The sequence below is a fragment of the Calliopsis andreniformis genome, chromosome 3 (assembly GCF_051401765.1).
Source record: "Calliopsis andreniformis isolate RMS-2024a chromosome 3, iyCalAndr_principal, whole genome shotgun sequence".
NCBI lineage: Eukaryota > Metazoa > Arthropoda > Insecta > Hymenoptera > Andrenidae > Calliopsis > Calliopsis andreniformis.
The window spans coordinates 27,912,707-27,928,707 of NC_135064.1; the positions used below are offsets into that span (position 1 = coordinate 27,912,707).

Sequence of the window (16,001 nt, forward strand, 5' to 3'; positions counted from 1 at the left end):
ACGGAAAACGAACAGGGATAGAGGCAGAAGTGCGGGAGCTGCAGGGAATGGAGAAGCGAGTACGGGTCACGGTAGCGGATTTTCGGTGTGGAAGGTCATCGTATTGCCGGCTCTTCCTTTGAGAGTGGCGCACGTTAATCAGTCGACTCGGAAAGGAGCCTCGGAGGATTAATTAAGCCGTAATTACTGGACAGCCTCTCTAGTCCGCTAATGGGCAACCTGATATCCGTGAAAGGCCGCGTAACGCCGCGTGAATAGGCCCCCGAATTGCTGACCGTCAGTCTCTCCGATGATTATCGAATCTGACTCGATGCATCGCCTGTGTACCTACGTCTCTGTAGCTCGATGCTCGCTCCCCTCAGATTCGAAGCTACGGAATGCGACGTGCTCTCCTACGCGAGAAAACGTGATTTTTGAGACGACGAATTCCTGATTTACTCGGTGGTACAGTCGAACCCTTATTCGACTTAACTCTTTGGATGGTTCGGTCGCGTAGTGGGGTGCTGGTCGATCGGTGGCGGGGTGGTGGGCCGGTTTCTCTCGACAGTGGATCCCCTTTGTCGACGTCAACTCGCGTGCTCGAGAAAACGTACAGGTGAACAGGTAGATGACAAACAACTGTATCCGCTTACCGTTTTCCACGCGAGGGGCTTCCCCTGGCGAACCAACTGTGCCTAGTTAAAAGATTCATGGACCAGAAAAACAGTCGTTCGCCCTCTCGCTCGGGGAACCAACGGCAAAGGAGGGTGCCTCTAGCCCCGTTATCGACGTTGCTGCTAATTACGTCGCCGAGTGGCTTTTAACGCCGCCAACTATCCGCCAAAGTCAGCCTCTTTGCAGAAGCCGCTGAGCGAGGAGCTACCGGAGTACACGAAGAAACGTCCATCGACGGAAACGACCCCTCTTTCCCCTCGACGGCCGGTAAAATTGGGAAGTCTAGCGAAAAAAGCGTAATCTGTTGAATGTAGTTCTGTGAAAGCTTTTTGAACGTTTCACGAGCGAGGAGGTAAAAATATGAAACTACCTCTCGGCCCCGCAACTCTTTCCAGATTCGTCGTAAACTGATCGGTGATAGGCACGATATCGCGTGGTGCTCTCAAATTTCAAGTTCGAGCGACTTTCTAAAGCGCGTAACCAGGGAATGGGTTTTTAATCAGGGTATTCCGGACAATAGATCTCCCCGGGGGACTGCCGCCACCCTCGTGGTGCAGTACCTTTCTTTGCCGTCCCCCACGTAGGTGCTTTCGATCACCCTTCCTCGGCGATACGTTTTCATCCTCGAGTACATCGTATGTCATTAGTACGTGGTACTTCCTTTCCGCGCAATTAATTCGTCGTATCGTTATCACTTCCCACCACTCTTGGATTTTCTTCTTTCCCTGATTCTGGAACTAGATATTGAACATGGTTTACGTTCCATGCTGGAGCAATACATGATTAAGTCTCTATCGTAATTAAGTAGGTATACTTTAAACTGAACAGAAGAGCGCGAAAGTAGTTGGGTCGTTGGTATCGTGATCGAAAATGGCGATGAATCATGGGTATCGTTATCGCACTGGCGGCGACAAATTTACGGAAGCGACGTTCGTGGTAGAGAGTTAAAACGCCAACAATCGGTAGCAGCCATATGTTAGGTGGGCAACATTGACGCGTGTACACGCGCGATCGAGGGGAAACGTTCCTCGTTTCCTTTTGTGTTGTCGATGTCAATGCGCGACAACGTATTCTCCCGTACCCACGATTTTTAAAAGAATCGCTGCAACCGTTGTCATACTTCCGCTCCGAATGAAAGACAATGAGGTAACCCTCTGTTTCGTCCTCGTGATCGCTGATAGCACCGCAATCTAGATCGAGTAACATTCGTTGGATAATTTGGGAATCGATTCAAAGCTAATATCGCAGATACTATAACAGTAGAAGAGAACAGCAAAGTGTTTTGCTTCTTGTACTACAAGTAATCGCTTAAACGGAAGTTAGAAAAGGTAGTCGCGCAATCTTGACTCTCGACATCTGCGACTGACACTCTTTAGTCGATCGATGTGAGAAAGCGGGTTTTCCGTGAAATTTTGCAATTCGTTGAGCTCGTAGGGTTTCAAAATCGAGCGAGCTGTCAATAAAGCTGTTTACACACGAGAAAATTTCACGGGAGATTAATGAAACGACAGAAAAGCTTGGCGAGCCTTTAAACGGTCAGTCGATGTTTGCCGCGAAACCATTAGCGCCCCACCTGCGCTGCGTTCCATACTACGGATCGCTTTTCCTCCTTTCTTTCTTCTGATGGAATTACGAAACTCTACCCCTGCTTGGGATCGTTAACGATTCTACTAGCATTGTTCGTCCAGGGTCGTTCGACGGTTATGAATAGGATTCAGGCAACGTCTCCACTTTCGGAAAGCGATCCTCTGTAAATCGTTGCTCGACCAGTTTGAGAAATTGTTCGCGCCCGATCCTTGCGAAACAGCGACTGTGCGAAAGGATCCTATGGCTTCCGCTTAATCGATGCGCGTGTTGTTTGCTTAATACAGTCCTTTTTTGTAACCTGGTCATGTGAATCGCTTAAGATCGCTTTGAGTCGCTTATTTTTGGAGGTGATGCATTTCTCTGCAGCTATTCTGAAAATGTACAAAGTTGAAATTTGTGTAAATACATTTTTAAGGCGTTCGAGGCTGATCAGTTTGACACGTTCAAGACGAAGGAGGCTAAGGAGGTGAAAAACGGGGGACTCTAAGGCTCTAGCGTTCGACGGGGTTGTCGTTCGTCTGCAAAGGAGGCCGACACAAAGCCTACGACCATAAATAATTAGAGGACAGTTGGCGATTTGAATTTTCGCGTGAGACCGGCCACCGAGAAGGTTGACCCTCGAAAAACCATTAATTTATCGTAAACTCGAATGTCGAGGAGACGTCGGTGCGAGGGGACCGTCCTCGGGAATGTCCCTCTCGCAATCTTGACCCCGGATAATCGTGGGACAGGTGATCCCGTACCGGCCAACTGACCAGTCCGTCCGTCCGACCGATTTGCGAGCCGAAGTCTCGATCTTCCCCTATGCAAATGCTTCACTCCCTTGTCGGAGGGGTTTCTCCCATCGGAAGGGAATCGTTTGATATATTGCTTGATCCTGGAGAAACAGAGAAGGAAAGGCACGATTTCGCGCATCAATTTCCAAACGTTTCGGAAAAACTTTCCATTCCCTCAGGTTACTCTCCTATGCCTTTCGTGTCATCTGTAAGAATTTCTCAAGGGGCGAAATATGTCAAGAAAGGTGCGCATTAGGTCGACTATACCGTTAGAATCTGAACTTGACGTCAATTTTACGGGTAAGTTCATCGAGGTATCATCGATTACCATATCTGTCTAATCCATGTTGGTATAAAGTGCTTGACACAGTGTCGTCGCAGGTATTCAAAATGCCTATTCTTCTTTCCATTAACTCGTCTCCTTTTTTCCTCTCTTTGCGTTTCCCTTTGACGCGTTCACGTAAAGATCGTCCAGAGAGAAGACACGAGGTAGTCCGTTCGCTCCCTCGGTCGGCTACCCTTCGCGGGGTAGTTACTTTGGTCGACGATAAAGCGAAGAGGCAATAAAGGAGGAAGCGTTATTAGGGCTTGGTCCTTCGGTCGAGGAAGCTCGGTCGACCCGAGTCGACGACCACCGCGACAAGGGGTTGAACCGTTGAACCTCTGGAGACAAATCTCCTACCGGGACGATTCCATTCTTTCTCCGGTTTCCTCTTTTTTCCACTTCCCTTTCCTATCGACTCACGCCATCCCTCGCCCTCTTCCTCCCTCCCGCTTTCCCTCTTTCTCACCCTCTGCGGTCTTGGGCTGGCGAAGTTCGCGACGGTTCATAAATAAATTAATTAAGCGGTAGTCGAGTAACAGATAATGTTAAAATAATACGCCAGCGGGACAATGAAGATCGCCTTCGGGTCCTCTTTGGATGGGAACGGGAGGACGTATATACCTTGTAGCGGTTCTTAAACTCGCTCCTGCCGGAGTTAATTTCGCGGCATTAACAGTCGAAAGAGTGCGAACAAAAGGGCTCGGAGGGTAGAGAAGACAGATAAGGGAAGAAAGGAGGCAACGCAGGAAATATGAACACACTCATAATGTAGCCAGCCTCCGCCGCCACCACCACCACCTCCACCACCACCACCACCGCGACCAGTGCCACTGCCGTTCCCACCACCATTGCCGCGATCGTAACCACTGCTCCAAGCGAACAGTGATTCTCCCCTTTGCCGCACACTTGCGTTCCACTCTTCGGTGCTTGCTCTACCTGTTCTCGCTTCCTGCTTCCTGCTTCCATTTCCGCTCCCCTATTTTTTAATCCGGTTTTCAAACCGAACCTAATCTACCTGTAAGATCTTTGACGATTCAAACGTTACCACCGTCGATTACGTCCGTTGCAAATTGACTTCGTTCCAGTTCTAAAGTAACGCATTACTATTCGTCTAGTTGTCGCTGGATGAGAACCCCGTATGAGAGAAAAAATCGTGTCGCTGATGTCGATACAAAGAGAACGATTTAACGTCGAGCCGATAATAACTTGGAACCAGTCAAAGATTCAGGAGAATTTCGAGACAGATATTTCCGGATCGTTGACCGGCATCGTTATCCTTCCCTTTATGGCCAACTGTAATTCAAAGTATTTCAAAGTTTCGCATTTATCGTCGCGCAAACGTCCTCGATAGCTATCGTCGTATCGAGTCCTCCCTCGCTGTCCTGCTTTCGCGAGTCTGAACATTGCTTCGCGTCAACCATCTCGACGATCTTTGCGATTAACGACTCCGTTTGTCTCAGTTTGTCTTGACTTTCGAAAGACGTTGTCTTGATTTAGTTCGTGGCACAGTGCTGGACAAAGATGAGAAGCATGTCCGACACGTGCGCAAGCCACCGCGTATGTATCTATTTTTGACAATTTTTAGTGCATTGTTCACTCGTTCCACGATGGACTCGAAAGTCAAAGGACTCGTAGGTCAAAGGCATCGCGCTGGAGGACGCGCAACGAGTCTCGAAACGCATATTCGACGAAGATCGAGTGCAGGAGGCAGCGGTGGTCGAGGCGCGTTACGGCGGACGCAATGATTCCGATAAATCATCTCGAGAGCGGCGTTAACGCTGGCTGGCACTTTAAAAGCATCGCGCGTGTCAGGTTGAAACGCGAAGAAGGCCTGTGCGCGTCGCGGGCGTTTTAAGGGCGAACAGGAGAAGGGGGAGCACCGACGGGGGGCAAGAGAAAGAAGAACGAGGGGGCAGGGGACGGGAGGCCGGTGGTTTTAGCGGCGGAGAGAGCCAGGCCAGGAGCCAGGAGGGAGGGAAGCGAAGCGAGGGGGCTCGCTACGTTTTCGACGTACAAAAAGTAATTATGGGATGGTTTCCGGTAATCATATCTAGAGCGCATTGAACGAGCGCATTGTTCGACCACCCCTTCACCGATATGCACTTGTACGCGGCGCCACCCACCCCCCCCAACCCCTCCAACCACCCCTTCCCCTTGTTCACCCGTCCCTACCCCGTCCACGTTACTAGGTTTACCACCCTCGACTCCTCTTCGCGTTATGTACGCCACAGATTCACCGACCATCCTGTAGGCCCGACACGACCATTAGGCCTCTTCGCTTTCTCTTTCTGTCTCCCTGCTGAGCGCTCGCTCTCGCGCCCCCTCACCTACCGACAGTCGAGGACGGCTACACTCGCTCTTACGCGCCGCGGTTGCTTCTTTACAATTAGCGTTCCCGGCATCCCACACTGGATCTTCCACAACTGCTCTGATTTCCACGACTTACGCGAAATTATTTAACGCGTGCCGTGTAATTTCTTTGCTAGCTACTATTTTACTAGGCATTAAGTTTCAAAGTTACGACACAGAACAGAAGAAACTATAATTGAAGGTGAAACAGGGAAAACGTGGATATTTCGTCGAATAACGGTATCGTGCCGCGTGTTTGATTGTGAAGCACTGATAATAAAAATATTGCATTGAGTGTATCAACTTGGAAGCAGAGTCTACACAAACAAGTGACGATATGAATATGGTATTTGTAAATAAGATCAGCAAACGATGCAAAATACGTGTATGTTAATGGCAGAGGAACTTATAAGCGTTTATGCATCAGTTTACATACATATGTAGTTTTAAGACAGTTAAACATGCTCCTACTTTAATATAGAAAAATAATGTTAAACACAAATCTATTACCACTGAAAGTAGAGAATACGATAAACTATATTTTAAGTAGATACCAAATATTTAAGTAATACACATTATAACTTGCGTTTAACCATGCTTACTGATCGACGCTGTTCAACGTGTGCTAATGCATTCAATTGCTAGGGGAGACGAAAAGAGGTAAAGAGGAAAAGGGATGGAAAGCGGAGGATATATGGAAAAGTGGTAGGACACGAAAAGTTAAAAGGGGAAAAATACAGAGGCACAGAGGTGCAGGGCTACGACCCAACTGACCCTGCGTTCTCGGCCCGGTCGTCTTCGGGGCTGTCGGTCTACCCTACTCCGCGGGCACCCTTACCCTCACCCTTAGCCTCGGGGGTGGATGGAAGCAGGCCGGCCCATTTTTCGCGCCCCACTTGACTCCTCGTCCCCATTGGTTGCCGCCCTCTCGCCCCGTGACCTCTCATCCTTCCTCGTTTCCCAGCTAGCCTCGTCTTCCACCTAGGATGTTCGTTCGTAAAAGTATCCAAGGAAACCGAAGAAAATCCGTGAAAGACGAGCAACGACGCTCTTATCGCTTTAGCACCATTTTCTACCGAGACGATCGCTCGCCACGGTCGATGGAATTGTTTGCCTTTCGACCGGGGCGAGTCTCGTGCTTTTTCAACCAACTATCCGATTTGCGACAATTGGATGGTTGTCTCTCTCTAACGATCGTCAGACATCTGACAAATACGTTGATTCGATTTTAGTCCCAGGTAAAATGATTTGAATGATAAGGAAGATTTGTGAAACATGCGTTCAATATCGTTTGCTGTCGAACGCTATAAGAAGAAAAAAATGTGTTTGAGAGAAACGGAGGGGATTCTAAGAGGAATTTTCTGGACATACTACTGATACTCAATATGTAGTAAGTAGCAGTTTCAGATTGAGTTATTTGACGTTATCGTACGAGAAATCTTACGCATGGCTTTCCTTTTTTTCAATAGAACATTCCACTGATTTGTACGTTCCGTGTTAATTAAGGGCACAGATTGACGTATGACGTGATGACAAAGCCATGCGTTTTTTAATGCGTTTCATTCGGCGCTGCGGTTTGCCGTGAACGCGGGAAAGAGCGGCGAAACCTATTGCAGCGTGCGCTCGTTAAAGAGTGCTTTTACCCAGATGGAGCGAAGTGGACAAAGGCTTGGGTAATTCGGCTCGTGTACGAAACTGGTTCGATTTCGACGGGTATCAAAAAATCGGTACAGTCGGTAACCCTGAACGAAAGAAGGGTACGAAACGAGAGACGGAGGATCTCGCGTTTGACCGTGGCAGGAACAGGGAGGGAAGGATCGGCGCCGCGGGAGGGAAGAAGAGAGAGCGCGGGAGAGCGAGCGGGGAGAAAGGGAAGCAGAAGGAAGGCTCGGTGAGGAAGAAAAGGAGAGAGGGAGCGCGAGAAGGAGCGTGGACGTGCAGGAGGGAGAGAGAGAGAGAGATCGTAGGCCGTTCGGTGGCGACGGTGAAGTGGACGCGGAAGGACGCTCGTCTAGGCGGCAGCAGGCCGGAGAGGGGTCGGAGGGCGCGAGGGTAGGGCAGGTCCACAGCCAATGAGAGGCGCATCGGGGCGCGCCCGGGACTCGACCCCACCTTCGGTAGTCATGGCAACTGGCGAAACCCGCGAGGACCCCGCGAGAGAGTTCGAGCTGGTGGGGAGCAGGTCGGTGTCAGGGGTCGTCTTAGTCGGCAGTCGGTCTCTGGTCGGCCCCAAGTATAGTCGGATCGAGGCGGTAGTCGAATATCACCTCTCTTCTCCTCCTCCTGCTTGTGCCGGCACGAGCGCGCTCGAGAAGCATAGAAGCACGCGCAGCTTATCGACTGGGCCGCGCGCGCGCGCGCGCTCTCCTCTCTTCTCTCTCTCTCTCTCTCTCTCTCTGTCTCTCTGTCTCTCTGTCTATCTTCGTTCCTCTCTTCTTCTCCCTCCCGTCCACCCTTCTCTCTCTCTCTCTCTCTCTCTCTCTCTCTCACCCTCTCTGCTCTCTGCCCTCTTAATACCTCCCTCTCACTCACTCCTCACCGTCCTCCTCCCCCTCATTCCTCCCAACTTGTCCTCTCTGTCGCATTCTCTGAGCTCTCTGCCTTCCTCGACCTCTTCGCCCGCCTGCCAGTCCGTGTTTCCCTCTGCCCCCACTTTCTCCCACCTACCCTCCCTCCCTTCTCTCTCTCGCAGTCCACCCTCCAGTGTGCGAGCGCTCACACCCTCTCCGCCCTGTGTCTCGGTGGCTCGCGCCACCGCGCATCCACCCAGCGTCGATACACTACGACATCGCGGATACAACGCCGCGGGAATACGCGACGATCTACCGCGTGCGCGCGATCGTGATCACGATCTCGATCTCGGTTTCGATCTCGTGCTCGATCTCTCGTCGAGTTGTTCGGCCCGAGTGTTGAGTGGTGTCAAAGCTGCGTTTCACCGTTTCCTTCCGGGATATCGGTCTCGTGAGAGTGAAGTGCGGGAACAGCAAGAGTCAACGTGATTGCCGCGAGTTTTGGTTCGACCGGGCGTGGGACCGCGTGCACACTGACCAGTTGAAACGTTGCTTCGTCGCGGTCGAATCGTTGATCGATCGAGGAGCGCGCGAGCATTTAGCGAGTTTGCGTCTCCTACCTTAAACGAACGGACCGTTTCTCTTCCGCGGGCCTTGCGAATCGAACGTTGCAACGTCACAGGACTCGGAGGACACCCTTCGAAGGAATTGAGAGAAGACCATCGGTAGTGGGTTTATCGCGCCTGACGCGCGGCGAACAACAATGCTGCTTGAGTCGCGAATTTCGAGGTTGCGCGAACTCGGCGCAGTGCGCGAGTGAGTGAGCAAAAGTGCCGCGAGGGTTACGTTGGACGGTGATCGAGTTGGTGCGCGCGAACGAGTGGGCAACAGGAGAGAGGACCGCTGTCGATCTCAGTGGTCTTAGCGAGAACGACGGAGAAAAGGAGGAAGAAACGAGGGAACCCTGATTTCGGACGGCGAGGCAAGGACAGCACGCAAGAGGGGGAAGCGTCGAGTGGCGTGTCGCGGTGAGCAGGAACAAGGAAGACACCGTCGAGGAAGAACGGCAGCGAAGACAGCAGGGCTACCGCATCGGGGAGGTCGGTGGTCCCGTCCGCGAAGAGGAAGCCGTCAGGGTGGTTCGAGGCGGGTCAGGAGGCGCTGACGCCCTGGCGACTGCCGGGGTGGTTTACCCGGCCGCGACAGCGACGTTGTTCCCTGGCCGGGTGTCGACTGGACACCACCACCCCGAGTTCACCACCACGTTGGAGGTGGGGTTCCCGGCGCGCGGCACCACCGCCTCCATGGCGTTGGTAGCCGCGCCGCCCTCGTGGCCCTCGCGGGACCCCGGGGCCAGCCTGGCCGCGACCGGCGCCGCGGCGGCCGCCGCCGCAGCAGCTGCGGGCGCCGCGGCCGCCGCCGCCTCTGCCGCGGGTCCGGGCCCGATCCAGATCGCTCCGCCGCCCCCGATGCCCCCGACCCACCTGACGCCCTCCGCCACGCCGGAGGACATCACCTGCCTCGTGCCCACTGGAGCGGTCCTCACGCCCAGGGACCCCCTGCCGCCGAGCACCACCCCCGGAAGCCAGGCCAACAGCTCGCAGTCCGGCAGCTCGCAAACCGACAAATCCCCGAACATCGAGTGCGTCGTCTGCGGGGACAAGAGCAGCGGCAAACACTATGGACAGTTCACCTGCGAGGGTAAGTCCTCATCCCCGTGACCACGTTAACGCGAGGCCTTCGCGACGCGGGGGACGAGCGCGCGAAACAAAGCGGGAGGACGAGAGAACGGATTGAGTGGAGAGCGTCCCGTGTTCGGCACGACGTGGCTGCCGCGCGCGGTGCCTACAAAAAAACAAAGCTTCTCCATTAATAACACGGTGGGGTGTTCCTCGGGCGCTTACGCGTCTGTTACGAGCCTAATAACGATGTAATGGGGCCGAGGAAATGCGCCGGGCGAAACGAGGACAGAGTCCGAAGGGGAGAGCAAGCGAGAGAAGAGGGAGAAGTCGGAGGGAACAGTTTATTTGCTTCTTTGTCGGTCTTTCCGAACTTCATTCCGAAACGCGAGAGGTGGAAGTCGATTTTTGATGTCGAGCCTTCTTCGGCTCTTTGCGTCCTTCCTGTGTAACGCGCGATCTGACGATTTCATTCTTCTCAGCAATATTATGCTCTTGTCGCAGTATTTACGCGCTCGAGTTGACGGAAAGATTTGGTTGCAAAGTCCAAGCTCGATCGGGAAAAACACGATTGTCCCTTCGAGCGCAGGCTTATCGCTGATTACGGGGACGTGGCGACGTCGTTATCGTCCTCGTTTCTCGTCAGCGAGAAGAAGCGACGCGGTACGACATAACGAAGAAAAATGTCGCGGCTGTACTGCGCGAACGGATAGACGGGGGTTAATTGAAATCTATAGCATTCCCTCGGAAATCAGGAGTTATACATCCTCCCACGGGCCTAGCTTCGAATAGGCTTCTCCTTCCCTCTTCGACCCCTCTTCGACCCCTCTTCTTCCGTATTAGCCCGAATTACGTCTTATTGATACCAGATTGCCAGTGGTAATTTATTTCTTGCGAGTGATTTAGCGCATCCGAACGTCTTGATTAACGACGCGCTCGTTCCCTACCATTTTTTCTTTCTCCGAACTACGAGTAGGAAGATAGTAGCATTCCGTCGCATCGGCGCTGCGATCTAAACTCGTCCCTCTCGATCTCGGTTTCGATGCTTATCCACGACCCTCGCTTTGTTTACTAAATCGTTACGTGAACGGTGGAACAAGTGTGGGACACCTGGCCTCGATGAAATGGGTAGCTCATGCGACACCGAAGTGCGAGCACAACCCTTTGCAGCCCAACGAAACCTTGACGCCTCGTTGAGTTTTTAGATGACAGGTAACACGTTCTCTCCCCCTCTCTCGTACGCTATCCCCTATCTCTAATACCATATGCGTCGACTTTAGGCATTACGCTTTACAACAGTTGTTTGTATCAATTACGAGAATGTAACAGCAATCTTTCGAAAAAATTGGTGATGCAGCGAAGGAACAAAAAGAGTGCCGCCAATGCTTCCTCTCTTTCTTCCGATCTATTCACAAGTATCAGATTATGTGCACCGCGATTCCTTCTGGTGCACGTAACAACTCCGGATATTTTTGCACTGTGTTGGGTCGCCTTCGTTCTCTGACTACCGAACTCTCATTAAAATTCATGAGGACTTTTCTCTCCCTCTCTCTCAATGACTTGCCGTCTCCCTCTTGAAAGCTGTACTAGTTCGCGCTTTCGTATGCTATACAGACGGACATGCGGACGCGAATACTGTATTGGTTGCGCGTGTACAACACATTTACATCGTCGATTGTCGTCAGACTAATCGCGTCAAATATTTAGAGTCACTTTTGAAACGACGCGACGTCTATCCTTTAGAAAATATCGTTCAGACGAGGCTTCGAGGAACTTAGTCATAACAGTCGGTGTGTCAATCGTCTAATCGTGATAAGTAACATTCAGACATAGTTTTTGGAGAATTCAAGATCTCGAATCTACTCATTGTTAACGTCAGGAACAGAGAAGTAACGTTGAAAATTGCACTGAGAGTCGAGGTGTTCGATGTTGTAGTTTCTGCAACGATAATTGCTAATCTATTAAAATTTCAAAATGTTCCAATGAATCGACGCTGTTCTGCGAAGTGCAGCTTTTCCAGCTACCACAGCTTGCAAATTCGAGTTTGATTGGTGCAATGGACGACTATCTCGAGAATCGCAATAATTCTTGACAGCACAATTGCGCGATGCTCGCGATGCTCGCGATGCGGCGGTTTGTTCCTAGTCGAAAAGGACCGATGACGTTAGCGTTTAAAACGCCGCTAAAAATAATGCGCGGGGAACAAGCGGTGGCATCTGGTCCCTCCAGTCGGTCCCTCTCCCTCGGCGCTCGTTAATTTCCAACAATTTGTGCCGGCCCAGGCCGCACGAAGATTCGACGCGTGGAAACGTGCGATTCGAGCGGGTTAAGAGTCCGTCTCTTAATTGAACGGTCGAGTTACAACGGCGAGTTCTCTCCCTGGTGTTCCAATTACAGTCGCGCTAACGATATTTACCATTGTTAAGTCGTGCCACTCTGTCGCTTTGGCGCCGTTAGTGGTACCGCGATAACACCCTTTATCCCGCGATAATTTCTATTCGCGGTAATCTTAATTACTCGCTGCTCTCTGATTTTCCCTCGGCGACGATACCGAGGAGCGACGCTGATCCACGCAGACCGCGCTGCGAGTCTTCGCTTTTCCGAGAAAGCTGCCAGTCTACTGTATTTAATGCAGCGATTTAAACTAAACGTTGTGTGTATCGTAGGTGCCGACGATACTCGTATTTAGCCATAACTGCGACTGTTACAAGCGCGCCGCGACAGTACCACTGTTCCGCGTTACATTTGTTGCGACGTCGTTATCTACAGCCAATGTAGCAACATTCCACGCGTGTCTTCTGCCTCTTCGAGTATTAGTATGTATCGCAATGTATGCGATCGACAACTTAGTAGAAATAAAAACCTTGTCACACTTCTCTCGTGGATTTTGTTCAAGGGAAACTCGGAAAGAAGATCATCTGAAAGAGATATGGAACTCAGAAGCTATCTTGAGAAGAGTTCCGCTAAGTTCAGCTTGCAACTCGTGGCGCGTGTCAACGCCGCCGCGAGCCAACGGTCTCGTCGACGAATAGAATCGTGGCCTTGCCACAAGCACCGTAAAGTCGTTACTCGATGCTGATGTACAGTAATGATCCAACCGCCGTTTTAATTATAGTCCTTTCTCGTCATTCTCTGCAACGACCAACCCACAGAGCATCTCGCAACTATGTTACCTCTGATTTTCGCTTCGGTCGCAGCTCGCGACAATCACGAATCACTTGGTACTTTTTGTTGAACATTTTTTCTCGTTATCAAGCGGTTGTGTACTTTACGACAATCTCATCGAGTGCTGTTTTTTTGAAGCAAGGCTTCGTTATTCTGGAACTCTGAACCTTTCATCCTTCTCATCGCGCTACCTTTTTTTTTCGAAAACCTGACCTTGATTTCGATTGTCAACGGCGAATCGCGATGATCGAACGACGCCGACGGCGACGTCAACCGGCTGGCTGGATCGACGATGTGCTTTATTGGGAATTATAGAAACATCGATGCGCCGATACGCCGATGCGCCGCTGTGCATACGCCTTCCACATTGGACGTTCATTGGCGTAATCGCGGTGATTGTCGGCGATCGCTTTATTACGACGAATTGATTTTGATGTCAACCGATGTCAAACGGTCGTGAATTATCGTCAATTTGCCAGGACTGTCTTTCGATGTGCTCGATCGATGCGATCGCGACAACGTCGTTGGTAAAAGAGACTGATCGAGAACGCAAAAATAGGTGATGAATGCTGCGAAGGAAACGATACGGGTGCTGCATCTCGAATCAACGGTCAATTGGAACGAATTAGAGGGGACAAAGACGTGGAAAGCTCTGGACTGTTGGATGGAAAAGCGGTTCCCTGTTCGTAAATCGATTCTTCGGCAGCCGAAGAATTCGTTGGCCGAGGCTGAAACTTCCATACGAGCCACTGTCCCCGATGAATCCATCGAGCGGACTTGCCCGAGATTAAGTTCGAGGAACGAACATTAATCTGCCGATTACAGCGGCTCGGGAACCTCCCATTCGCGGTACCGCGTCTCGAACAAGGTTCTTCGTCTTTGATTATTGCGCAATAGTCGTTCGCGGTTCGACCTCGACTACCTCCACGATCGCCATACCATCCTTTGCTCTTTCTTCCGCGACTAGTCGCCCAATGCTCTGGTTGCTCTTTTTCACTATGTGTGAATTTTCCTCACGTTGCCTTCGTCCACCCTCACTTGTCTGAGAAATCTTCTCGATTACGTCCTTCGGGCGTGAAATGTCTAACCAACGTCTATCCCTTGTCATTCGAAGCGAATCGAATATCAGTGGTTAATAATAATGTAACAGGATCAGGTTAATCCTATACACAAATGTTCTTCAGCAGCGCATTCCTCTCAATGATCTCCTTCAATCATAGTATTGTTTTGGATACCATTCCCCTGGTGGATCGCTACTTATTGTATCTCTGTCTCAAACTTTACCACCTCCTGTTTCCCATTGTTATCTGAACCCCATTTAGTGTGAAATATATATTATAACGATGTTAATGATAATAGTAAAAGTTTCTAGACCTAGGGCCTTTGTTATCACCATACAGTATATGAAAAAAGAGTTACGCGTAACAGCAAAACGAAGATATAAATAGCGTATATGCTTTTCTTACTTAATGTCCTTGTTCAATGCACCTTTTCACGAGTGCAAACGTAATCTCACATAAGCAGGATTCCTTCGAGTTTCAAGAACAAAAGTTCCGATTGAGAAAAGTAAATTGATATCTAGATGGCGTGAACGTTGTGTGCTTGGCTACATACATATGTACGATTCCACACGTCACGATGATATCGTTAATTCTTCGGCTTAACTTGGAACTCATTTCGATCGAGTCACTTCCTTTATGCAATCAGACGCTTTTAATGAATGGACGCGTTTTTGAATTTTTCGACGCTGTAAAAAGAAAAAGATGGTACAAGGAGTTCTGGGTGATGTCCTGAAGTCAACTATTCTCGTTTGCACTTGCTTCTTGCTTCGATAGCTTTATTTACATATTTTACCTCAAATTGTTTACCCTAGTTCTAGCGACAACGAGGAAAGACGCGAAGGAAGGAAGCTTCGTGCTGGTAGCCTCGACACGAACGTCACTTAAAAACGCCTGTTGTCTCTATTATAGTAGTAGCTCGCGGTATGCGAGTAAACTAGCATTTAAAACGTGGCTGATATTCTTTGGGAATTATACGGTACGTTGGAACGAATCATGTTATATCCCTGATAGAAGATCGATCGTAGAAGATATACGAAACCATTTGTTTCTTTCCTACTTTGCAAATGTACAAAGTTATAATTCTCAGGACGTACAGAGATTGATCACACTGTTCATCGATTTTAATTGAAATTAGGTAGGACATAAGTACAGTAGGACTACGATTAATGAGCTTAAGACCAAATTTAAAGATCCTTTCGATAACCAATTTTGTAAATTTCGTTAGGCTGGAATTAAATCATAGTTCAAGTTTTACTCTCAATCCTGCTGTGAATACTTTTATTGTAAATGTGTCAAAAAATCGAAATTTTGAATAAGAAAGAACATTGATAATCTAGCTTCGGTTAATCGGGGTTGTGCCGTGTACAATTAGTACTTCCTTGGTGACTAAATCCGCAGAATCCAGTTTACCCCTCCGATCGGATGACGGCATGGATGACGATCGTGGCCTGATTGAGGACTTACGCGAAATCGTAGGAGTCGGTGACGCGAAAAGGAAAAGAAGTTTTTGACCGAAAGCCCCGCGCGTTTCGCGGATAGAACAAGGAAAGGAAATTTAATTCCGGTCTCGCGGTCTGAGGTACAGCCGCAAGCAAGGGGCTTCCTGTTCGGGGTCTCTGGTTCTCCCTCCGAGTCTTACGGTTACTTACGGACTTACCGACTTATGCCTGGCATACTCTACCGCGTGCAGCAAGAAGCCAGACATTCTGCAGCCCGCTCCACGGGCTAATCGGTCTAATGAGATCATATTATATTATTCCGACTTTGCTAATCTTTATTAATCTCATTTCTCTTCGAGCCGCGTGCTTGCGATTCTCCCCGACTGTATTGTTTCCCGAAACAACGGAGACTACTAGCTCTCATCTTCCCGACGAATCTTCCTTTTCAGATAGATG

At 50.0% G+C, this 16,001-nt stretch overlaps 1 protein-coding gene across 2 annotated transcripts in view; it reads left to right on the forward strand.

The window, feature by feature from the left end:
• The first annotated feature begins 9,387 nt into the window (after positions 1 to 9,387).
• Svp (COUP transcription factor 2) overlaps positions 9,388 to 16,001 on the forward strand; it is a 59,183-nt gene continuing 52,569 nt past the window's right edge. Inside the window, exon 1 of one of the 2 annotated variants that reach the window (XM_076374790.1) lies at positions 9,388 to 9,902. In XM_076374790.1, coding sequence (XP_076230905.1) covers positions 9,506 to 9,902 — 397 coding nt within the window. In that variant the 5' untranslated portion in view covers positions 9,388 to 9,505. The remainder of the gene's footprint in view (positions 9,903 to 16,001) is intronic. The other variant, XM_076374789.1, reaches the window with a different exon arrangement.